At 44.3% G+C, this 25,709-nt stretch overlaps 2 protein-coding genes across 2 annotated transcripts; one reads left to right on the top strand and one right to left on the bottom strand.

Annotated features, from left to right (window-relative positions):
* Window positions 1-666: 666 nt before the first annotated feature.
* On the bottom strand, window positions 667-5,948 carry phb (prohibitin). The gene is made up of 7 exons (XM_072442895.1): window positions 5,871-5,948; window positions 5,286-5,379; window positions 2,586-2,747; window positions 1,676-1,818; window positions 1,458-1,574; window positions 1,211-1,306; window positions 667-1,125 (listed from the first exon to the last, which is right to left on the bottom strand). The coding sequence occupies exons 2-7, from the start codon at window positions 5,368-5,370 to the stop codon at window positions 913-915; spliced, it is 816 nt and encodes a 271-aa protein (XP_072298996.1). The 5' UTR covers window positions 5,371-5,379; window positions 5,871-5,948; the 3' UTR covers window positions 667-912.
* Window positions 5,949-16,230: 10,282 nt separating this feature from the next.
* On the top strand, window positions 16,231-25,196 carry LOC140358787 (uncharacterized). The gene is made up of 6 exons (XM_072443834.1): window positions 16,231-16,252; window positions 17,757-17,857; window positions 20,147-20,425; window positions 21,604-23,688; window positions 24,182-24,378; window positions 24,874-25,196. The coding sequence occupies exons 1-6, from the start codon at window positions 16,231-16,233 to the stop codon at window positions 24,938-24,940; spliced, it is 2,751 nt and encodes a 916-aa protein (XP_072299935.1). The 3' UTR covers window positions 24,941-25,196.
* The last annotated feature ends 513 nt before the right edge of the window (window positions 25,197-25,709 follow it).

The raw sequence follows: 25,709 nt of genomic DNA, 5'->3' as shown, positions 1-25,709 counted from the left end.
TCACATGCCATCCTCACTCACGAGCCATCCTCACACTCATGAGCCATCCTCAAACTCATGAGCCATCCTCACTCACATGCCATCCTCACTCACGAGCCATCCTCACACTCATGAGCCATCCTCAAACTCATGAGCCATCCTCACACTCACGTGCCATCCTCACACTTATGAGCCATCCTCACACTCACGTGCCATCCTCACACTCAGGAGCCATCCTCACTCACATGAGACTACAACATGCTACTGTCCTATTCTGGCTCTGTAAACTATATCTAGCATGGAACATTTACTTTAACACGCTTTACCTCACAGTATTTTTTCAATTATATGTATATATATATATATATATATATATATATATATATATATATATATACACAATATATACATTTTTTATGCAGTTTTGCAAAAAATATCAATAAGAAAACACATTGTGCTCTATATGACTTCAGATACTATACTCCCCCTTGTGGAAAATATAAATTTGATCTGAATAGACAGCCCAGTGACATGTGGAAACATCCTTTATTTGAGCAGTTGGAACAATATCAAGTGCCTCAATATTTGCCTCGTAACTTAGGCAGCCTGTTTTAATCAACGGTGTTCAAATGTGTGTACTGCAAAGTGACACATATGACTAATAGCAATGACATGGCATTTCAGGAATTTTTCTCATTGTAAATATTTAATAGTTTTCAATTTGGACAATTGAACATAAAGTATGACATTTGGATTACACAATATCTTCCTGGTCTCTTCTTCACACACAAGGCCACGGGCAGCACTCCTCTCATTCTCTAATTGACGCTGCATCGAACAGGATATAGTCCAGAACTGGGAAGAGAGCGAGAGCGAGCGGTCTGCGGAGTTTGGACAATCCGCGGCCCACAACAACACTGGCGGCTCAAGTCATCATTGGGGCAGTTGAAATAGCGTGCCTTGTCCCGCCGGCAGGTAGGTGACATTTCTGGAGCGGGACAGTTGCAGGGCAATTTCTTCTGCGGCCTCCAGTTTACGCAGCTCGACCAGACCGTCTCCCGCCACCATCAGGGAGTCTGCGATGAGCAGGGCAGCCTGAGAATCTCCTTCAGCCGAGATGATGGCGGCCTGCTTCTGTTGCTCGGCCTGGACAGAAGATTTAAGGTCAGTGAAAAAGTACTACGCGTATATACGTTCAGTAATAAGACATTTTAGAAAAAGTATAGCATACCTTTTCTACTACAAATCTCGCCCGCTCAGCCTCTTGTTGGGCCACCTGCTTCATTTCAACCGCCTCTGTAAACTCCTTCCCAAACGTCAGATGTGTCTAAAAACAAAACGATTCGATCAGTAAAAAGTAGCAGATGTGTCCGGTTTGACACAACGTGCGACAAACGTCCATCCAATTCCGGAAAAATGCCTCTCATCGTTACATACGAGTTAAAAAAATACAACATTGAATGACTACTACTCCGTACCAACGACACATCGTCCAGTATGAGCCCGAAAGTAGACGCTCTTTCCGTCAGGTCCTCGCTGACTTGTCGAGACACCAACTCTCTCTGGGTGATGAGCTCGCCGGCGTCGAATCGAGCCTAAAAACACACACACACCACGACGACAACAGAACGAGCGCATTGTTGACCTGCATTCGATGACACGCGGCGGCGTAAATGAGGTGGAAACGGTCGCTCACCACTACGGATTTCAAGACCTCTGTGGTGATGGACGGCAGAACCCTTTCGTCGTAGTCTTCTCCGATGCTGGTGAAGATGCGCGGCAGTTGGTTGGTCACCGGCCGGAAGAGGATACGCAACGTGATGTTTACATTTTGCAGATCTATTAAAAAGAGAGAGAGAAAAAAAAGGTAGATATTAAGACAAAAATAACATTCATCTTCAACCGGGAGCAAATTGTTACAGCAGCAACTATTCAAGGGTATTTATCTGGACAATACAGGTTCATCAGAATCAGAAAAGGTTTATTGCCGATTGTCGAAACAAAAATTCACAAACACAGAAACTTGCTTTGGCGATTTGGTGCGACGTGAAACAATGAACGATGACAAAACGACCTATACAAGTCGAAAAGAAAAACTATGTAAATCTGCTAGGTAAATCAAATCCTTAGTTCTGTTCCGCTAACGTGGCAAACCAGAGCTGGCTACGAGTTGCTGGAGATCTTTGGTTGCCACGCCTCGGGAAAAAACAGGATATCGGTCATAAGTCTGCAATATAAATGCATCCATCTACCTAGATCCATCCCTCCGTCTCAAAAAGAGAGTGAGTCTTTCCCCTCGCTTCTCTGAACAGAATGAACAGAAAACTTAAAAATGCCTGTTGTTTAGTCAGATTAAAAAGACAAAAACAACATACATTTCAATTGAACAAAGCACAGTTTAAACCTCAGGCCTGATCTGAAGTCTTTCATGGAACGGTTTGAAGCTTAAATTGAGATGAGTTACCCAAGATTGAAAGGTAAGCCTGAACTTGTTGTTGCTACTTTTGATGTAACCTCTCAGTTTACATCACAACACATTTTGGACAAGTTCCGGTGAGTTCCCAAAAGGCGAAACGTCACTCCCTCAGCCGTCCGTTTTGTCTCACCTTTGCTCCCGGTGATGACGGGCACGTTGCGTGGACGGGAACGACAGTCGAACATGATCGGCTTCTGAACCCACGGGATGATGAAGTGAGTTCCCTCGCCCACAACTATGTCCTGCACCCCTCGAAATCGGTCAAAGATAACGGCTCTGTGCCCAGCGTCAACTGCGAAGAGACAGACCATGGAGATTTCAGAGCTGCTTAAAGACGCCACAATCCAAAACCATATCATGATAATAATAATTAACAGTTTAAGTTCTTCATATTGTTGAAATTATACGATTACCATAAACTTTCATTTAAATTAGTTTATAAGACTTGTAGCAATGTTATAGTAAATTACATTTTATTCAACATAAGCACCACATTTTTCAAGTAAACAATACACACAGTTTCACCATCATTAATTTCCCATTTATTTATTAGGCCCGAGCGCCACAAGCTGGCGAGAGGCCTATTAATCTCGTAAGGCCGTGCGAAGCACGGCTGCGAAAGTGCGCACGTAGTGCGCGAAGCGCTCGCCCACTTCCAAACACTCACTAACGCACTCCTCCACTCATGCACGCCCCGTGCATACTAATTAGTTGTAGGAAAATGGAACATTACCGTTGTAAACGGGCGAAGCCCGTGCAAAAGTTCGCACTAAACGAGCACTTTACATTGGGATGACGACCGCGAAGCGGTCGTCATCCCCATATAAAGCACTCATTTGCGCTAAGTAGCTCACGAATACGTTCCCCATCTCTTGCATGTTCCGTGCATATAAGCATGTAATGCAAAAATTGAACATTATTACTGTATAGAGGGCCAAAAACACAAAGTGGGCGGAGCCCACTCAAAATTATCGAAAGTACCCGTCAGTGACCAGGGACCCACACCATGAGGTAGGAAAGCGCGAGCGCTTTCCGAAAATGTATAGTTTATGATATTTGAAAAATGGGAAACATTGTTTTCGCATCGGAATATTATTCTTTCTTTCTTTCTTTCTTTCTTTCTTCTTCTCGGGACCAACCCCCCTATTTTTCACCCAGTGAACATTGACGAAAAGTCACAAAAATTTGCACACCTCTAAAAATCGTGCCTCTCTACATTCTGGCTATTTCCCTTTTCTAAAATAAAAAAAATTGGCGCGTCAGCGCCACCAAATGTACCAAAAATGCATTGAGAGATGGGAAATGACCCAAAAAAAATCTGATCGTAGAATCATGAAATTTGGCGCAGAGGTAGATGGTGACAAGAGAAGTAAAAAATATTATTACGGCAACGCCGTCCCCCGAACCAAATGTCGGCCATATTGCTTCAAAAATGGCTAAACATGACTTCGGAGTTTTTCCAAACGTCGTACTTTTACGAACTCCTCCCAGGGCGTTGGCCCTAAAAAGCTGAAATTTGGTGAAAATGCTACTGAGGAGTGGGACATCAAAAGTTATCCAAATTACATTGATACCTCTCACGGTCTCTGTGCGGCGAAGCCGCAAACTGTAACTAAAATTTCAGAAATCTCCCATATTTAAAATTTCTGCCGTTTGCGCAGATAAAGTCCGAATTGCGTCAAATTAGAATCAGTTGTTAAACTCTTTGCCCTAAACCTACTTGAAGTGAAATAAATTCATTTGGCGCCACAGCGCCCCCTACAGATTTTATATGGAGGTTAAATGTTTAGTTTTGCGAAATTATATGAAATTTGACACACAACTCAATTTTAGCATCCCCATCAAAAAAGTCAATGAGACCCATGTCATAATTGTTATGGCGTTGCCGTAACGATGACCGAAACCTCCCATGTTATTCCAATGGGGCCAGAACATGTTTACGCTTTAGACTTTCACAAACTCCTCCCAGGGCGTCAGCCCTATTAACCTGAAATTTGGTGAGACTCATCTTCAGGACCATCAAAAGTTATCCACATTTTCATTCAAAGAGTCACGGTGTCTGTGCGGCAAAGCCGCACATTTTGCCAAGAATTCAAAATAAAATTGCTTTTTGATGGTAAAACAAAGGGGAGAACATGTGACAGCGTCACAGATTCAGCAGTAGGCGTGATAAAAGGACAATTGGGGCGCGTTAGCGCCCCCTCCTCTTGCGGCGTGGCGGCGGTGTGGCGGCGGCGTGGCGAGGGCCGATCATTGCCGCTTGCGGCTATATTTATGTATTTATGCTCTTACTCTACGTTTGCTTATATTGGTTTACCAAAATTACACTTTGCTCTTGATACATTAGTGAGTTCATTCACTTATTTGTAGAGCGCATCTCGTTACATCTATTTGTTCAAAGTGATTCCAAGTGCTTTACGGAACACAAAAATCTGTGGTAATATTGCACTAAAAACACAAAGAATCACTCATAACTCATAATATAATCTCTAGATGTTCTCATAGGGCAGGACCGTCCAAACTTTTGTCACCGGGGGCCACACACCGACACACGTTTGAAGTGGAGGGCTGAAGACGCAAGGTCAATACAGAGTTGTTCAGGTAGGAGCATTTATCATAGCCATGACAGAGTCACAGGGCAATTTAAAACCACTAAGAACAATGACGTTTGTAATGTTATTGAAGTTATGATTCTAAAATGACTCTTTTTGGGCCGATATGGCAGACGACAACATTTCTTTCTGAGGGCCACAGTTTGGAAACACCCGTTTTAAAAGGTCTGCAACTTGAAGAAAGCATTTACCGGAGTCAAAATAAACCTGGCACTTACCATTATACAAGGCAGAGTTGACAACGCTCCCTCCAATGGCCAAGGCCAACCCCAATTTCCCAATGCTTTCAAACAGCTTGGCCATGACAGCGACCTGGAACACACAGAACAGGGACGTAACACTTATTTACGACGTGTTTATTTGTTTAGAAGCTCAAAGATGGGTCAAGTCCTTCTTAGTATCGGTGACGGGCTGCGGACGGCCTCGGACAATGCGTTATGCGTGCCAAGATGTGAAGGAGTTAGCATTAGCAACTAGTCGCACTAGCTTCACTCGTATGCAGCGTGTTCCGACGGCGAGTGCGCGAACATTTTACAGCAGCTGTCATTTCACTTAAAACTGTGAATACGCGTACGTGGCATTTAAACGCGATTGGAAGCGTTGAAAGGTGAATTAAACTGCGTGCCGCGCCGGGATTACGCACACATGTTTGATCACATATCAGGTTAGCGCAGTCACCGCCTGCAAACTAAGCTTTAAATCGGGAGCACGAGCGGGGACAATGACAGATTGACGGCATCACACGGCGCGTTTCATCATTTCAATGTTGAGATATGTTATTGTTATGAAACAGTTTAAGTCACCTGTGAGTTTTAGCTGATGCCTGTGACCTCCACCGGAATCGTAATACGCGTGAGACAAGAGCTGGACTGCGCATGCGTATCGCCGGTGCAACGCCGGCTGTGATTGGACAATGAGCTCTTCTTCTACTGTCGAAACAAAGTAGGCGTTAGACAAAGCTGCTCAAGTGCGCTTCTTCCTGGTGATTTTTATTTAACTTGCCACTTGTTGAATAATGTATTATTTTTACACAAGTACTACAACAAAAAATAAATACATCAAGTACTAAAACATTGAGATTATGGGCCTATGCCAATCTGTATCAATGGGTTTTAGAGCGATGAAAGAGTAAGACAGTTGTCGATTAACTATTTAAAACAAACTATGATTATTTTCAGTGTGAAAAAGTGGAAACTGAAACCCATAAACAGAAATATTACTCAAATGCGCTCTCTCCCCTGGTTAGGTTTTCAATTTACCCATTTCGAATATATCCTTCTCCTCACTTCACAGATAAGAATAAACAAAAATGAAGAAAAAGATAAATACAACAATATGATGCCCTATCAATTGCCCCGCTGGGATTAAGTTGATTTATAAATAAGCTTAATCTTGTGTGAAGGAACGGTTTCTCGAGACTTTAATTCCTGCTGCGGCCAGACTCTACAATAAACACTTAGAACATGTGTCATTCAGCTTTCATAATCATGTGCAATACTGTGACATATTTTCTGTTCATAGCCGTAAATAGGAGTGTGGCAATTGAAATCAAAATATGCTTTGAATTGAAAGCCCTCTGCAGCATATGAACACAACGAGCCAACGCAATTTAAATCAAATCAAAACAAAACCAAATCGCACTTCTCCAGACAGAGACCGGACGTGTGGCGCCCCCTAGCGCGAGCAGAGCAAACCGCAGCCGTGTTTTGCAGTTTCACTTTCTCCCAAAGCGCGTAAAGAAGAAAGACTGGATTTGCTTCACATGGATCGAGCAAACGCCACGACATGAGCGAGGTAAGTAAATCTGTCAGTCCGGACGGCCGCAGACGTGATCGATTAATCGCAAAACGGCAGCAGACGCGCGCCTTTCGCAAACACAAACAAACAAAGCGACAGACGCGTTCGGGGTTTAGATGTCAGACTTGCACTTCCTTGATCGTGTTTCTGGTTTGTTCACAGGCCAGGCACATTCTCCGCTTCACGAGGAGCTACATTTGCAATCACGCTGAGACATTTAAGACAATTGTTTAATGTTGCTTGTGACCGCAGCGATTTACGTACGATTTTTGCACGTGTAATTTGTTTAGAAACTCCACGGTTTGGTTAGACCTGTGACATTTGCACATGTAAAGTATGTGGAGTGTTATACCGGTGTAACAAGCCCATTCTGTATAAATCAGTTCAGTCTATTCTTATTGTCAACTATACTCTTATATTTTCATGTTTTAAATGTCAACTTTCTCCAACAAGCCATTCTTAAAGGTATCACATTTACTACAAATAACTTTTTCTTTTTAAAATGCAGTTTATTTCCACATTCTGTTTGAATCTGAACGCATAAATACCCCCATATTAAGAAAAACTGATCTAAACTACAGGCAAATCAGATTTTTCTATAAAAAGACAAGATACTGTGAAGTCAATAATTGATCATTTGATAATCGTGCCAACTCAAATTGTGATTTAGATTCAATTACTACATATTGTGCAGCTGTAATACGCATAATTTATAATATAGGTCCGTCACTTCATGTTAATACCAATTTTAGTTCTTGTTATCGGTGCACTATGAAACTACGTCTCCAAAATATGGCTATTGCTTTGCCTGGCTTGTCCCACAGCATGGCAACGAGTGTATATCTCCATGGAAACAGCAAGCGAAGCCACTAGGCCAAGTTGCAGGTCAAGTTCCGTGGAGAAGCGACACAGTCCACAGTAAAAAAAAAAGGTTTTTCAAGGTAATTTTCGAGCACAAAAACATCTGTGAATGAATAAAACGAAATGAGCCAGTTAAACCATAAGCAAAAACACAGGTCCATCCATCCATCTATCTTCTGCCGCTTTATCCGGGGCCGGGTCGCGGGGGCAGCAGTCTGAGCAGGGACTCCCAGACCTCCTTCTCCCCAGACACTTCCTCTAACTCCTCCGGGGGGATCCCGAGGCGTTCCCAGGCCAGCCGAGAGACATAGTCTCTCCAGCGTGTCCTGGGTCTTCCCCGGGGCCTCTTCCCGGTGGGACATGCCTGAAACACCTCCCGAGGGAGGCGCCCAGGAGGCATCCGGAACAGATGCCCGAGCCACCTCAGCTGGCTCCTCTCGACGTGGAGGAGCAGCGGCTCTACTCCGAGCTCCCCCCATGTGGCCGAGCTCCTCACCTTATCTCTAAGGGAGCGCCCAGCCACACGGCGGAGGAAACTCATTTCGACCGCTTTTATCCGCGATCTTGTTCTTTCGGTCACTACCCAAAGCTCATGACCATAGGTGAGGGTAGGAACGTAGACCGACCGGTAAATAGAGAGCTTTGCCTTTCGGCTCAGCTCCCTCTTTACCACAACGGTCCGATGCAGCGACTGCATCACTGCAGCCGCTGCATCGATCCGCCTGTCGATCTCACGCTCCATCCTTCCCTCACTCGTGAACAAGACCCCGAGATACTTGAACTCCTCCACTTGGGGCAAGGACACCTCACCCACCTGGAGAGGGCAAGCCACCTTTTTCCGGTCGAGAACCATGGCCTCGGATTTGGAGGTGCTGATTCTCATCCCAGCCGCTTCACACTCGGCTGCAAACCGTCCCAGTGCATGTTGCAGGTCCGGGTTTGATGGAGCCATCAGGACAACATCGTCTGCAAACAGCAGAGATGAGATCCTGTGGTGCCCAAACCAGACACCCTCCGACCCCTGACTGCGCCTAGAAATTCTGTCCATAAAAATTATGAACAGAACCGGTGACAAAGGGCAGCCCTGGCGGAGTCCAACATGCACTGGGAACAGGTCTGACTTACTGCCGGCAATGCGAACACAGCTCCTGCTCCGGTCATACAGGGACCGGACAGCCCTGAGCAAAGGGCCCCGGACCCCGTACTCCCGGAGCACCCCCCAAAGGACACCCCGAGGGACACGGTCGAAAGCCTTCTCCAGATCCACAAAGCACATATGGACTGGTTGGGCAAACTCCCATGAGCCCTCGAGCACCCGATGGAGGGTATAGAGCTGGTCCAGTGTTCCACGACCGGGACGAAAACCACTCTGCTCCTCCTGAATCCGAGGTTCGACTATCGGTCGGATTCTCCTCTCCAGTACCTTGGAATAGACCTTACCCGGGAGGCTGAGGAGTGTGATCCCTCTGTAGTTGGAACACACCCTCCGGTCCCCCTTCTTGAACAGAGGGACCACCACCCCGGTCTGCCAGTCCAGAGGCACGGTCCCCGAACGCCACGCGATGTTGCAGAGACGTGTCAACCAAGACAGTCCTACAACATCCAGATACTTTAGGTACTCAGGGCGGATCTCATCCACCCCCGGAGCCCTGCCACCGAGGAGTTTACGAACAACCTCAGTGACTTCAGCTTGGGTGATATGTGAGCCAGCCTCCGAGTCCCCGGTCTCTACTTCCTCTTCGGAAGACGTGACTGAGGGATTAAGGAGATCCTCAAAGTATTCCTTCCACCGTCCGACGACATCCCCAGTTGAGGTCAGCAGGCCTCCACCCGCACCGTAAACGGTGTTGGTGAGACACTGCTTCCCCCTCCTGAGGCGCCGGACGGTTTGCCAGAATTTCTTTGGTGCCGACCGATAGTCCTCCTCCATGGCCTCCCCGAACTCCTCCCAGGCCCGGGTTTTTGCCTCTGCGACAGCACGAGCCGCGGCTCGCTTGGCCTGCCGATACCCGTCGATGACCTCCGGAGACCTACAAGCCAGAGTGGCCTGATAGGCCTCCTTCTTCAGTCTGACGGCATCCCTTACTTCCGGTGTCCACCACCGGGTTCGGGGGTTGCCGCCACGACAGGCACCGGAGACCTTGCGACCACAACTCCGAGCAGCCGCATCAACAATGGAGGCGGAGAACATGGTCCACTCGGACTCAATGTCCCCAACCTCCCCCGGGACATGGGAGAAGCTCTCCCGGAGGTGCGAGTTGAATACCCTACTGACAGAGGGCTCCACTAGACGTTCCCAACAGACCCTCACAATGCGCTTGGGTCTGCCAAGTCTGTCCGGCTTCCTCCTCCGCCAGCGGATCCAACTCACCACCAGGTGGTGATCGGTTGACAACTCTGCCCCTCTCTTCACCCGAGTGTCCAAGACACGCGGCCGGAGGTCTGATGACACGACAACAAAGTCGATCATTGACCTCCGGCCTAGGGTGTCCTGGTGCCATGTGCGTGCACTGATGGACACCCTTGTGCTTGAACATGGTGTTCGTTATGGACAATCCGTGGCTAGCACAGAAGTCCAATAACTGAACACCGCTCGGGTTCAGATCGGGGAAGCCGTTCTTCCCGATCACCCCTCTCCAGGTGTCACTGTCATTGCCCACGTGGGCGTTGAAGTCCCCCAGTAGAACAACGGAGTCCCCGGTCGGTGCACTGTCCAGTACCCCTCCCAAGGACTCCAAGAAGGCCGGGTACTCTGCACTGCTGTTCGGCCCGTAGGCCGCCACAACAGTGAGAGACCTGTCCCCCACCCGAAGGCGGAGGGACGCGACCCTTTCGTTCACCGGGGTAAACTCCAACACGTGGCGGCTGAGCTGAGGGGCTATCAGCAAGCCCACACCAGCCCGCCGCCTCTCCCCGCGGGCAACACCAGAGAAGTGGAGCGTCCAGCCCCTCTCGAGGAGATGGGTTCCAGAGCCCAAACTGTGCGTGGAGGTGAGGCCGACTATATCTAGTCGGTATCGCTCAACCTCCCGCACAAGCTCAGGCTCTTTCCCCCCCAGCGAGGTGACATTCCATGTCCCCAGAGTTAGTCTCTGTGTCTGGAGATCTGGTCGCCGAGGCCCCTGCCGTCGACTGCCGCCCAGATCTCTCTGCACCGGCCCCTTATGGATCCTCCTGCGGGTGGTGGGCCCACGGGAGGGCGGCCCCACGTCGCTCTTTCGGGCTGTGCCCGGCCGGGCCCCGTAGGGTAAGACCCGGCCACCAGGCGCTCGCCATGGAGCACCCATCCCAGGCCTGGCTCCAGGATGGGGCCCCAAAAACACAGGTTAAACTACACATTTCCTTAAAACGTAGTGAACACAATTATATTTCAGATTTTACAAAACATTTTGCCTGTTTGTCCCCAGTTTGACCATTTTTGTAAAGTTTATAATTGTATTTCCTGGTTTGATATGGACAGCCAAATATGACACAGGTAATTCCACAGCTGTTACCTACTGTAAACAAGAGCCAAAATGCATATAAATCACAAAACAGTTATGATTTGACAAACACTAATACGATATAACACTGTATTTGGTTAAATTATTGTTTGAACCGTCAGAAAAGTGTAAATTGTCCGTGTTTTCAGTGAAACGTCGCATTTTGATGACATCACAGAGCAATTCGGTTTTAATTTCCCTCATTTTAACTTGTTTTTAGAAATGTCTTCACAAATGGCCACTTAACGGATGTAAACCTGTGATAAGTATTTAGTACATGTGCTATTCCACCAAACGAAGTCATAATTAGATAAACAAGAGTCACTTAGACTTTAAGTGGTCCCGGTTTAGTCAGGCTTTATTTTGATCTGCTTATGTTTAGTCCTGGTTTAGTTCTAATCCTTCTTGAGCGCCGGTTTTATCCTGGATTACTTTAGGTGTGGTTCAGTATTAGTCCTGGTTAAGTCCTTTGGTACTAGTTTACTCTCACACATCAAAATTGGAACTCAACACTGACTGAACTGAACCAGGACTTGAACTAAACCAGGACTTGAACCAAACCGGGACTTGAACCAAACCGGGACTTGAACTAAACCAGGACTTGAACTAAACCAGGACTTGAACTAAACCGGGACTTGAACTAAACCGGGACTTGAACTAATCCAGGACTTGAACCAAACCGGGACTTGAACCAAACCGGGACTTGAACTAAACCTGGACTTGAACTAAACCTGGACTTGAACTAAACCGGACTTGAACTAAACCAAGACTTGAACTAAACCAGGGCTTGAACTAAACCTGGACTTGAACCAAACCGGGACTTGAACTAAACCAGAACTTGAACTAAACCGGGACTTGAACTAAACCTGGACTTGAACTAAACCGGGACTTGAACTAAACCAAGACTTGAACTAAACCAGGGCTTGAACCAAACCGGGACTTGAAACAAACCGGGACTTGAACTAAACCAGGACTTGAAATAAACCAGGACTTGAACTAAACCAGGACTTGAACTAAACCTGGACTTGAACTAAACCGGGACTTGAACTAAACCAAGACTTGAACTAAACCGGGACTTGAACTAAACCGGGACTTGAACTAAACCGGGACTTGAACTAATCCAGGACTTGAACTAATCCAGGACTTGAACCAAACCGGGACTTGAACCAAACCGGGACTTGAACTAAACCGGGACTTGAACTAAACCTGGACTTGAACTAAACCGGGACTTGAACTAAACCGGGACTTGAACTAAACCAAGACTTGAACTAAACCGGGACTTGAACTAATCCAGGACTTGAACCAAACCAAGACTTGAACTAAACCCGGACTTGAACCAAACCGGGACTTGAACCAAACCGGGACTTGAACTAAACCAGGACTTGAACTAAACCTGGACTTGAACTAAACCGGGACTTGAACTAAACCAAGACTTGAACTAAACCTGGACTTGAACTAAACCGGGACCTGAACTAAACCGGGACTTGAACTAATCCAGGACTTGAAACAAACCGGGACTTGAACCAAACCGGGACTTGAACTAAACCAGGACTTGAACTAAACCTGGACTTGAACTAAACCGGGACTTGAACTAAACCAAGACTTGAACTAAACCGGGACTTGAACTAATCCAGGACTTGAACCAAACCGGGACTTGAACCAAACCGGGACTTGAACTAAACCGGGACTTGAACTAAACCTGGACTTGAACTAAACCGGGACTTGAACTAAACCAAGACTTGAACTAAACCAGGGCTTGAACTAAACCTGGACTTGAACTAAACCAAGACTTGAACTAAATCCGGACTTGAACTAAACCGGGACTTGAACTAAACCTGGACTTGAACTAAACCGGGACTTGAACTAAACCGGGACTTGAACTAAACCGGGACTTGAACTAAACCTGGACTTGAACTAAACCGGGACTTGAACTAAACCAAGACTTGAACTAAACCAGGGCTTGAACCAAACCGGGACTTGAAACAAACCGGGACTTGAACTAAACCAGTACTTGAACTAAACCAGGACTTGAACTAAACCAGGACTTGAACTAAACCAGGACTTGAACTAAACCTGGACTTGAACTAAACCGGGACTTGAACTAAACCAAGACTTGAACTAAACCGGGGCTTGAACTAAACCGGGACTTGAACTAAACCGGGACTTGAACTAATCCAGGACTTGAACTAATCCAGGACTTGAACTAATCCAGGACTTGAACCAAACCGGGACTTGAACCAAACCGGGACTTGAACTAAACCGGGACTTGAACTAAACCTGGACTTGAACTAAACCGGGACTTGAACTAAACCGGGACTTGAACTAAACCAAGACTTGAACTAAACCGGGACTTGAACTAATCCAGGACTTGAACCAAACCAAGACTTGAACTAAACCCGGACTTGAACCAAACCGGGACTTGAACCAAACCGGGACTTGAACTAAACCAGGACTTGAACTAAACCTGGACTTGAACTAAACCGGGACTTGAACTAAACCAAGACTTGAACTAAACCTGGACTTGAACTAAACCGGGACTTGAACTAAACCGGGACTTGAACTAATCCAGGACTTGAAACAAACCGGGACTTGAACCAAACCGGGACTTGAACTAAACCAGGACTTGAACTAAACCTGGACTTGAACTAAACCGGGACTTGAACTAAACCAAGACTTGAACTAAACCGGGACTTGAACTAATCCAGGACTTGAACCAAACCGGGACTTGAACCAAACCGGGACTTGAACTAAACCAGGACTTGAACTAAACCTGGACTTGAACTAAACCGGGACTTGAACTAAACCAAGACTTGAACTAAACCAGGGCTTGAACTAAACCTGGACTTGAACCAAACCGGGACTTGAACTAAACCGGGACTTGAACTAAACCGGGACTTGAACTAAACCTGGACTTGAACTAAACCGGGACTTGAACTAAACCAAGACTTGAACTAAACCAGGGCTTGAACCAAACCAGGACTTGAACCAAACCGGGACTTGAACTAAACCAGGACTTGAACTAAACCAGGACTTGAACTAAACCTGGACTTGAACTAAACCGGGACTTGAACTAAACCAAGACTTGAACTAAACCAGGGCTTGAACTAAACCGGGACTTGAACTAAACCAAGACTTGAACTAAATCCGGACTTGAACCAAACCGGGACTTGAACCAAACCGGGACTTGAACTAAACCAGGACTTGAACTAAACCGGGACTTGAACTAAACCAAGACTTGAACTAAACCTGGACTTGAACTAAACCGGGACTTGAACTAAACCGGGACTTGAACTAATCCAGGACTTGAACCAAACCGGGACTTGAACTAAACCAGGACTTGAACTAAACCTGGACTTGAACTAAACCGGGACTTGAACTAAACCAAGACTTGAACTAAACCAGGGCTTGAACTAAACCTGGACTTGAACCAAACCGGGACTTGAACTAAACCAGGACTTGAACTAAACCGGGACTTGAACTAAACCAGGACTTGAACTAAACCAGGACTTGAACTAAACCTGGACTTGAACTAAACCGGGACTTGAACTAAACCAAGACTTGAACTAAACCAGGGCTTGAACTAAACCGGGACTTGAACTAAACCAAGACTTGAACTAAACCCGGACTTGAACCAAACCGGGACTTGAACCAAACCTGGACTTGAACCAAACCTGGACTTGAACCAAACTGGGACTTGAACCAAACCAGGACTTGAAAAGGACTAAACAGGGCTTTCTAGACCTTCTGTTTTGGGCACGATCGTGACTAGAAGCCTTTTGAAATGTGCTGTACATGACGACACTTTAATAACATAACCTCATATAGCATATTATATGTTCTAATCAGGCGACAGTTGGGTTGCCAAGAGTGATGTTAAACCAACACGGAAATAAGCATGTAGCACTTACAGATTTCTCTCGGGCCATTGTCTCTGATTTGGTTGAAGGGATCTGAAAAACAAAACCCATGGTTACTATGAAACGGTGGCTCTACTTTCTTTTGGTGTTATGTAGCAGTAGCGTCCAATAGAGGGCGCCACATAACCACAGTTTCCTTTCTGTTATCTGGGTGGGGTCTTTTTATGCAAGAATAGTTTATCACAAAAGCACATTTAAATAGTAGGATTGCTGTACTTTTAGTTGTACCTTCCAGTTTTACGATTGCTATGTTTTGCAGATATCATGTGACCAGCCTCATAACACCAAATATCAACATGTGTAGTTACTGACGTGAGTTGAGGGCATTTATCGTTCTGCTTAAATCCTCTGTATATATATTGTGTCACTGTCAATCTGACCTCTCTTTCTCCCTCGTTTTACAATCATGAAGTGCACGTTTTGTCTGCAGATGGCAGGGCGGGGCCGGACGGTGAGGGTGACGGGGCTGCCCGGCGACGTGCGGGAGGAGACGCTGCGAGACAAACTGTGCATCCACTTCCAACAGAGGAGGAGGAACGGGGGAGGAGACGTGGAGTCCGTGACCGTGGTCCAAACATCGCCCGTCTTTGCTCTCATCACCTTCGAGGAGAGCAGAGGTCAGTGACGTTACAAATCATCAACATGTTAAACCTTAGGAAGTTACGGGTCCGTCACCATGACTACTATAGAGACTGAAGAGTGAATGATAGACACTCAATATTCTTTGGACTAGTGAGGACTTTTTTGTTACTGTATTTTCCAGAGTATAAGTCGCACCAGCCAAAAAAATGCATAATAGAGAAGAAAAAAACATATATAAGTCGCACTGGAGTATAAGTCGCATTTTGGGGGGAAATTTATTTGATAAAATCCAAGACCAAGAACAGACTTTTGATATTGAAATGCAATCTAAAATAATAACAGATTAGAGAACATGGTGAATAGGTGTACGTATGCTAACGCTAACACCTTCAGCTACAAGTGTCTGGTATGTTAACGTAACATATTAACAGTTATTCAGATAACTATAGCATAAAGAACATGCTAACAAGTTTACCAAAGCATCAGTATTACCCCAAATCACTAAATCGTGACAGAGGAAATCTATGGCCAAATCTATGAAAAAAGGTGCAACTTATTGTCCGAAAAATACGGTAAGTAACTCCAAAGTCGCCTTATAGATATTAAATAACTACCAGTGTGTTTCATTCTGCTATTTTCTTATTGCAGCTCATGTTTTTTAAACTTCTGTTCTTCTTCTTTTACCTTTAATGGCGGTTGGAAACTGAAAAGGTGCATTTACTGCCACCTACTGTAGTTGACGGTATTGTACATTTAGAAAAGGGTTTTTATGTGATCGTGCCGCTTTAGTTTTTATGTCAGCAGTTTCAGTATTATTGTTTACAGTTGATTTTTTCCGGTGCAATGTATCGCACTTCAAAACCTTATAGACCATATTTTAACTATACACATTTTGTTCATTACCGTATTTTTCGCGCACTGGATTATAAGGCGCCTTATAGTGCGGAAAATACAGTACAAATACAAACAATTATTTAGCCAATCAATTAATCCAACATGTGTTCTTTTAATGAATACATTAGTGGTTTAGACTGCAAAAGGCCCATGAATTTAAGATTTAAATTAAAGTAGCTCCGGATGTCGCCAAAGCTGCCTCAAACTACCATGATTGAGCAGACTTACAGTTTTATTAATGACACACACTTTTCAAAAACAGAGTCCAGATGACTACAACTGAATCTTTTCTACAATGACACTAAAATTAAATGTTTCCTGTTACATTCTGATACAATTACTTCGTTGTTGATTGCTGATGCTGATTCATGAAACCAAATTTTTCAGCACGTGGCTTCACAGTCCGTGTAAAGTCTGGATAACGATTATTCCATTGCTAAATTAGTTGACAATTATCTCTGTAATGTATTTATTGTGGTTTTAGGGCCATTTGATATTTGTGTGATTTGGGATATAGCTGTTAAGACCTCAAACAATCATTTCGGATAGATCAGAATATAAATACGTAAATGTCTTAATTTATTAGTCAAAATCAAACTTAACGGAGCCAAAACGAGACTAAATCAAGGCTAATTTGGACTGAATTAGGACAAATCAGCCTTTTCCCCCACATTTTAATTGAAATACATCACATTTCTGTCACATGTAGAACCTCGCTGTTCTTGTACTGTATTTAGTTGTTCAGCTGTATCGATATATCCGATCTTTAGCCGATATATTGCGATTAACAAACTTGTTTTGGCTTTCTGCCGCATATTTCGGAAATCTTTTAAATTGGACATTTTGCACGGGTTCTATTGTTTCTCATTCGCGGTCCTGACACAGTCCTTCTTTGTGCGGGTGGCATCGGATCAGCTGAGGTACAGAATTGTTTACCCAAAGGTTAGAACTATTCGACTGGCATCGCTCTTATTTGCTCGCGAGCGCCGGTGAGGGATTGTGCTCTGTTGGCCGTCGCCCGTGATTTAAACGGCGGGAATGTTTGGCGCGCGACCCGACAGAGCGGCCATTGCTGAGCCGAGCGCCGAGTCAGGATGGCGGACGTACTGAGATTCATTTGGCTCCGGTGACCTCTCCCTCTCTCGCTCTCCCACAGTGGCAAAGCGGGTCGTCGAAAAAACACATGTTCTGGAAGTGGACGGGAAGAGATATGACCTGACGGTGGCGGCGCATCCCGGAGGCCTGGACCAAGACAAGGTGATGCTAAGCACAACTAGGGCCACACAATATAGAATGGTAAACATAGAATTATCAAAACTCTCAAGCTACGTTCAGACCGGGGCGTCAAATTTGCGCCTGACGCAGAAGTTGGACGCCTGTACATCTTAAAGCAGACGCCTCGACGTGCGTACCAAAAATACACTCACCACTGTCTCTAAAAAGCTTTTTTTTCATTGCATTACAGTTTTTTCCACTTCACATGTATTATATTCTGTTCAAAGATAGTGTTTGACCTTAAAATAAATAACCCTAACCCCTAAGCATAACCCTAACCCTAACCCTTAACCCGTAAGCCCTAACCATAACCCCTAACCCCTAAGCCCTAACCATAACCCTAACCCTAAGTTTTAGTAGTAGTTAGGAGACGAGGGGAAAAAATGTAAATGTTTGCTCACCTGTTCATTTTATCCATACATTTTGTGTCGGAGCGGGGGTCAAACCCAGGATTTCCAGCACCCCATGCTGCGTTTTAACCGTTGGGCCAACAAATCTGAAGATTCAATGCTGCGAGACAGGAAATGTACCCCGCTTGTGATTTTGGCCGCCACGAGGGCCGCCATATTGGATTCTGTAACTTCCAAATTCTGACTTCCGTGAGTTAGGAGCGTATGATCTAGTGCCGACCGTTTTATGCTTTATGACTTCTTTTAGACTTTATTCTTTAGGCGTCATAAAGCATATGCAAAAGAATTAGTGTGCATTAAATTCTTCTACTTCTTCTTCTTCTATGGTGTTTTATGTTGTTGTTGTTGTTGTTGTTGTTGTTTTATGGCGGTTGGCATCCGAGTGTTGCATTACCGCCAGACTTTATTCCTCAGACTTTATGGCGACTGGTATCCAAGTGTTACATTACCGCCAGACTTTATTTTTAAGACTTTATTCTTTAGACTTCATTCTTCAGTTAAAAGCCCAAGAGTTCAAAGCACATGAGTTCCTCTACTTCTTCCTCCTCCTCCTCCTCCTCCTCGGCACTCCACAGCAGCCGGCATCCAAGCACCAGACCAATAACTTTGAAGGGGGAGGAGGGTCTGGGTAGGTGGGGGGTGAGGGGGGGTAATAAAGTCTGACGAATAAAAGTCTGACGAATAAAGTCTGACGAATAAAGTCTGACGAATAAAGTCTGAAGAATAAAGTCTGACGAATAAAGTCTGAAGAATGGGCGGTCTAAATAAAGTCTAAAGAATAAAGTCTGGCGGTAATGTAACACTTGGATACCAACCGCCATACAACACCATAGAAGAAGAAGAAGAAGAAGAAGAAGAAAGCTGTCCGTGTGCGACAGTCGTGGACCCACAGTGGTAAAAGTGATCCACAATGATGAGAAGTAAAGTGAGTACTCTTCTTCTTGAAATGCTGTATTTAGCACCAATTCTGCGCTGTTCTAGAGGCTGTGTATTAAGTGTTTTACTGTCAGTTGTCCATATATAAGCGCCACAGATTTGTGCAAGAAAGACCCAACTAGGGCTGCAACAAGTTAATCGATTAATCAAACCTAACCGATTATTATAATAATCGTCAACTAATTTAGTAATCGAATTATTGTTAACTGGTTTTTAGGGTACACTGTATTGTTCCTGTACAATTACAATTTAAGTTGTACCTTAAAGGTTGAATGGACGATTTTTTCCCCTCGTGGCGTGGACTGCCGATTAGTCCTGCCACGTATCAATCATAAAACTCACCTACTGCTCACCTGCCGCCGCATCTGCTTGTCCCAATGAGAGCAGCAGTTTCCGCGTGTCTAAGCGCATTTATCTATCATAATATAGTTCCCTCAGTGTACGGGACAAAATGAAGACGGAGAAAGACTGTTCGAGCTGACTCAGAAGAAGACGGAAATCTACGGGAGACGAGAGATGCGATACGATCCGTTGCGCTAATAAACAAACGCACGTGTGTGTTGTATCAGTCCACACGGAGGAGTGCGCATGCACACTTCCGCCTGCGATCTCAAATCGCCGAAAAATCGTCCATTACGCCTTTAAGGCCGAAGTTCCAAATTCCTAGTTTGTGAATTGTTCACTGACAATGGCAATAAAACTGATACTGATTGTGAAGGGAATCTCTCATTTGAGCCATCCTTCAGTACTGCTGGAGCAACCTGGCAGGAGCATTGGGCGCTGTTGAATAAGGGCATCACTTCCTGAAGCCACTGATTTATTTAAAAAGAAGACATTGAATGTTTAGCTTGTTTTTGTTTCATGCGCATAGGCCCATGTGACGTGAACGCAATCTCTCAATAACTGTCCCTCATTTGCTTCTTAGATCATTATACATCTCTCCGCTACTGTCGACTACAGCCAGCTCCCTGCTTCGGCGAGGAAGACACTGAAAGGCCTCAAAAAGGACCACCCGGATGTCCACGTGAACCACAATTCAAATCTGGAACTTTGTACATTAAGTGGCGGCTACTCCACCGTCCAGGCAGCTTTAGGACAGCTGCTTGGCCAAAATGGACTCCCAAAAAGTACAACGGAAAACAAGGAGCCACAAACCTGCGACGAAAACACGCCAAACCCTCCAACGCCATTACCTCACACACAGGTAACCAGGGATGTCCCAATATCGGTGTTATGGGCATTGAAAGCCTTAATTGTCTTTCATTATCGTTTTTCGACCAGTGTGCTGGGGAAAACTAGTGTGCCGTGAGGTGTTGCCAGGTTTGCCTCGAAAACATATCAGTTTTATCGATTAAGCAATGTTTCAATCAAAAACAAAAGCAAAGACACAGAGCATTTCATCGACTAAAATGTTTTCTTTATAGTTTTTGGTAATGGCATATTTTTGATGACTAAAACTATATAAAAAGTGATTATACAGACTAAAAAAATATAAGTAAAATTGCAAACTCTTTTTAAATTTTTTTGTCAACTAAAGTACTAATAATATTAGTAAAATATTATTTTTGTCAAATAATAAAAACTCAACTCAAACCTGAGCAGAAACAAAGTCAACGTCAAAAAACCCGTCTGAACAGATTCATAAAGCAATGCAGTACAACGTATCATTAGTAAGATTAAAATATATCAATAATTTCTGGTTGACATAACTAATAGTGTCATAACTAACCCTGGCATCAAAAAAATTGCTACATTGAATAAACAGATAAAAACATAAAATAAACAGACAAAAAAACTACAACAAAAAAAAAACACTTTACATTTAGGTTTAATTTTTTCGTATATGTATTGACTCTAAAATTGTCACGATTTTAGTTCTTGTGCTTATTTATCACTTGAATAATGTTGGCGTGCTCGTTTATGAAAGAAAGGACAAGGATCAAAAATAGTCAGAATGAATCAAATGTTTAATCGCTGCCATGTACAATTCTAATACAGATAACAGAGCGCTTACCAAATCTGTCCCTAGTCGAATGTGTCGGGCTGCCCCTGTGTGCTCAAACAATTTATATATACGCCTCTCTGGTCTCCTCCTCTGTAACGCTCCAGTTTCGCACAGAAGTGTCCTTGAGCTCGTCTGCAGCTTTCTCCGGCACAGGTGTCTTATCAGAGAGTGTCTTAGAGGAACAATGGGATCTCTGTATGCATGTGCGTGTAAGGAGTAAACCCTTCATAGTTTCAGTGTGTGTCAAAATATAGTTTAATACAGTCTCGTAAAATGAATATAGTTGGTAATACAATCTTAGTAAAGTTAATATTATTTGGTATTCCCTTCAATAATCACAATCATCTATTAACAAAAGAATCTGGATGTCCCTACAGGTAATGCACGACCAAAGCAGAAGCCAGAAGGACAAAAAGGAAAGACCATTTGTAGAGAAACACGCCACAAGTTTGCAGAGAGAAATCACTCCTGGTGGTTATGACTGGGAACTGCAAGGCGCTACAGCAAGCCCTCCTGAGCCCGAAGAAGATTTTTCACTCATGGTAGACGCGGACACGTTCAGATACTTGCAGAAATACTGTCGAGAGAAGTACTATCACATCCTTAAGAAGCATGGGGTCGCAGTGGTGGATTATTCACACGAAGGCTTGACCACTCTATTATTGCAAATCGCTTCTGGAGACGGCGCAGACGGACAAGAGTGCTTGAGGGAGGCGAGGAAAGAAATTAGTCAGTTGTATGAGGAGAGTCAGGCAAATATATGCCGGGACAAGCTTTTAAAAGCAATCCTTCCCGGCAGAGCAAACCTAAAGAGAGCGGTCGATAAACTGAGCAGCAAGTTAGCTAAACTTATTTTCAGCGAAGACGAACAAAACATCTACATTATTGGAAGTAGGGAGGATGTTTCCGAAGCGAAGAGGTTTCTGCTCTTGCACGACGACAGCGACATGGAGAAACCCAATGTAACGAGTCCAAGAAGGTTTCAAGATTCTTGGCCCGGCAACGAAACGAAAGCCCCAGTCGTCAGCGTTGGCGTTTTGGAAAGTAACGGCGTGGATAAAGAGAAAGATGACACGAAGATGGAAGGATCCCCAAAGTTAAAACTTGCAGCGCAGTTTAAAGATCCGCATTTGCCTCCAATGGGAAGCAAAGCGAGCAGTTTTACCATCAGGGGGCATCAGCAGTCGAATCATAAAAAACACCTTGGCCCCATGGTAGCCCACGACGTGCGTTCCGAAGCAACTAAAAACGCCTACGTGAATGCGCAAAACACGGGTGGCGATATCCTTTTCAAGAGTGGGGATGTCACGATGCAGAACACCACAAGGCCCAAAACATCCACTGCCAGCGCAATCCAGTCCGACAGTTTGGATGCGCAAACGAAGTCCACAGCAAGCTTGAGACGGACGAGTAGTTTTTCAGGAGTCCAAAAAAAGGACCAAGACAACTCACCGAAAAGCGACACGGAGAAGGGGAAAGGCAGAGGGAGGTCGTCCAGTTTCAGTACTCGACAAGAACAACACACTGTCGAAATAACTGTTGATGGTGTCATATGGTTGCACATAATAAAAGCTTATAAACCCAGGTTTGAGGAGTTAGTTTCTGGGATCCAATGGAGAGAAAGAAATTCAAAAGGAGATAGAAATACAACTGTTCTTTTAACAGGGACAAAAGGGTCAGAAGTCCTAGCATGTCAGCAAGGTTTACAAAAGCTAATTGATTCAGTCAGTATAGATTTCATTTGCATACATTTATCGCTACAAGATCTTGGAGTCACAGATGAAACTGATGAGACTTTACTGGCGTGTTACACTGAAATTCGCAGCCGGTATAAGAAAATATCAATGGAAATCGCTAACAAAAATGTTTTTATTTTGGGGCCAACAAATCTTTGTTCTCAAGTTTCTAATTTGCTCCTCGAAGTTTTCTCCGGTGCTCAAGTTTCTCCTGGACAGCAAGACTACTCACAACCTTCAACGTCACGTGGGTCCGAGGCATTTAGAAATTCCCCAAACGGGCAAATTGGGAAAGTCAATGGCTCGACTGGACACGTTTCCCCAAGGAAAGATGCGGTTATTCAGGAAAAGCTCAGCCGGTCAGCTGGTTTGGGACTGGATGGCCAAGATGTCCAAGAATCGATCAAAAACGGGGCAGTGACAACTCGAAACGATAAAACCAAATCGAATAGACAGCAGACTACAGCAGCTACAGAAGGGTTAGAGTGCATGTATTGTGACAAAGCAGGACCGACAGTGAAGAGGACCAAATGCCTCTTGACCATGTGTTCAAGCTGTAATGAATTTTTGCACGTCCAATGCCTTACGTGTGACCAGAGAGAGGACCGGGAAGCATGCTGCATAAACGGGAACATGACCTATGCTACTCTGCCCATGAGTTTACCCGGACATACAAGGGATCCTGTTGTCAAGATCACCTACTCCATTCCAGATGGCATTCAAGCGGTGAGAGACTTCCCCTATTACCTGGGAGAGAGGGCTGGGACAAATACTGTGCCTATAATGCATCAATTTGCATGCTTTCTATAGGCCTATGTTTCATTTGGATTAATCTAAATCATCAGTCCATACGTTTTCCTTATGATTAGTTGTGATGAAATACAACGTAATCAATACAGAGAAATTGGTACAAAGGGAGGCTTAAACGTGCATTCACACATCTATGCTTCCTGTTGAGTGGAATATTTGTACCAAAAAACAAAATCAAAATTTGATTAACTCTGCTGCCTCTTCTACATTCAAAATATTTTGTTATTAAAGACTGTGGGTTTGTATTGACAAAATCAATGGAATAAATGTAAATATTAGCAGTGATTTTCACTTTTTGATGTCAACGCTCATGCTTCATTATACATTTGTTAAAACAATGATTTCAAAAGTTATCAAGCTTAAAATAATGCATCGTTTTGTGCCGTTTTCTCTGTTTCCTGACCCAAAGGAGGGGCATCCGTCTCCAGGAGAGTTTTTTACAGGAGGTACATTCGAGGCCTTCCTCCCGGACTGTGAGCAGACTCGGAGGCTTCTTCCCCGGCTGAACGAGGCCTTCAAGAGGGGCCACACCTTCACTGTGAGGCAGGGCAGGGTCCAGTGGGACAGCATCCAGCACAAGACCAGCATGCACGGGGGCAAGCCCACGTGAGTAACTGCTATTAAGAGACATACTGTATGCAAAATGTAAACTGTAAAAGCTTTTAACCATGTTACAATAATGTTCCTGCATCAAAAACACACCTGGAGATGTATTTAGCTTCATTCACATCAAAGATCTTCTGTGACTCGTTCTTAGTATTTATGTTGTTAAATCATGTTCATTACAACTGCGCGCCAACATTAGCATGTCAGGGGCAAGCTAGCTCTATCTCCCCTATGTAAATTCCTCTGCAGCCAGTAGACGGAGCTCTAACTCAATTCCTGATGTGGGAAACGCTGTTTCCCACATGTTTGTTTTGCCTGTGCTTTTATTTTATTCTGTTGTTGTTATGTTGTGTATTTACTTTTTGTTGTTTTATGTTCTGATGAAAAATAAAATAGTAAGAAGTAATATTGTGAAAAGTAATAACACATGGAATAATGATTGATTGATTGATTGAAGATACATATTAAACTGCACATTATTTTGTTTTGTTTTAGGGGGTACCCAGACTCCTCTTACCTGAGCCACTTGTCGGACGTCCTGACCGCTCTCAGGATCCCGTAGTCGCCAGCCACGACTTGTAAATGCAGACAACCGTTCCATTTTTGTAGTTTGAAGACATTTATTCCGGGCTTTTTACACTTTTTCTTCACACTGTTATTTTCTTTTATTTAGCGTCGTCACCGTTTCACAAAATTCCACCGTTCCTTTTCTACAGTTGTTTTCTTTCACACTTTTGTTTAGATATGTAAATTTGGCACTGTGCAACATGGAGACGCCACAGATTGAATTCTCAACTTTGTATCGAATTATACTTTTAGAAATAAAGACCAGATTGGCGGACACGTTTGTTATGCTTTTTTTGTACACATGAAACAGGAGCTGGACTGCGCATGCGTATCGCTGGTGCAACGCCCGCTCTGATTGGACAATGAGCTCTTCTTCTACTGTCAAAAAAAAGTAAGCGTTAGACAAAACTGTTCAAGTGCGCTTCTTCCTGGTGATTTTTATTTAACTTGCCACTTGTTGAATAATGTATATTTTTACACGCTCTACTGACAAGTACTACAACAAAAATTACATTCCAGTCTGTACCAATAGGTTTTGGAGCGATGAAAGTGTAAGACTGTTGTCGATTAACTATTTAAAACAAAATATGATTTATTTTCAGTGGGAAAAAATGGAACAGAAATATTCCTCGAATTGCGCTCTCTCCTAGTTAGTTTTTTAATTTACACATGTTGAATATATCCTTTTCCCCACACTTAAGAATAAATAAAAATAAAAAACTAAATAAAAATCTGCCCCTCTGCCCAAAAGAAGAGAAATTAGG

Source organism: Eucyclogobius newberryi, unplaced genomic scaffold (assembly GCF_026437365.1).
Source record: "Eucyclogobius newberryi isolate DKJ021-1_F unplaced genomic scaffold, fEucNew1.0.hap1 SCAF_13, whole genome shotgun sequence".
Classification (NCBI taxonomy): Eukaryota; Metazoa; Chordata; class Actinopteri; order Gobiiformes; family Gobiidae; genus Eucyclogobius; species Eucyclogobius newberryi.
Note: the sequence above shows the minus strand (reverse complement) of the source record. Positions and strands in the feature narration are given on the sequence as shown.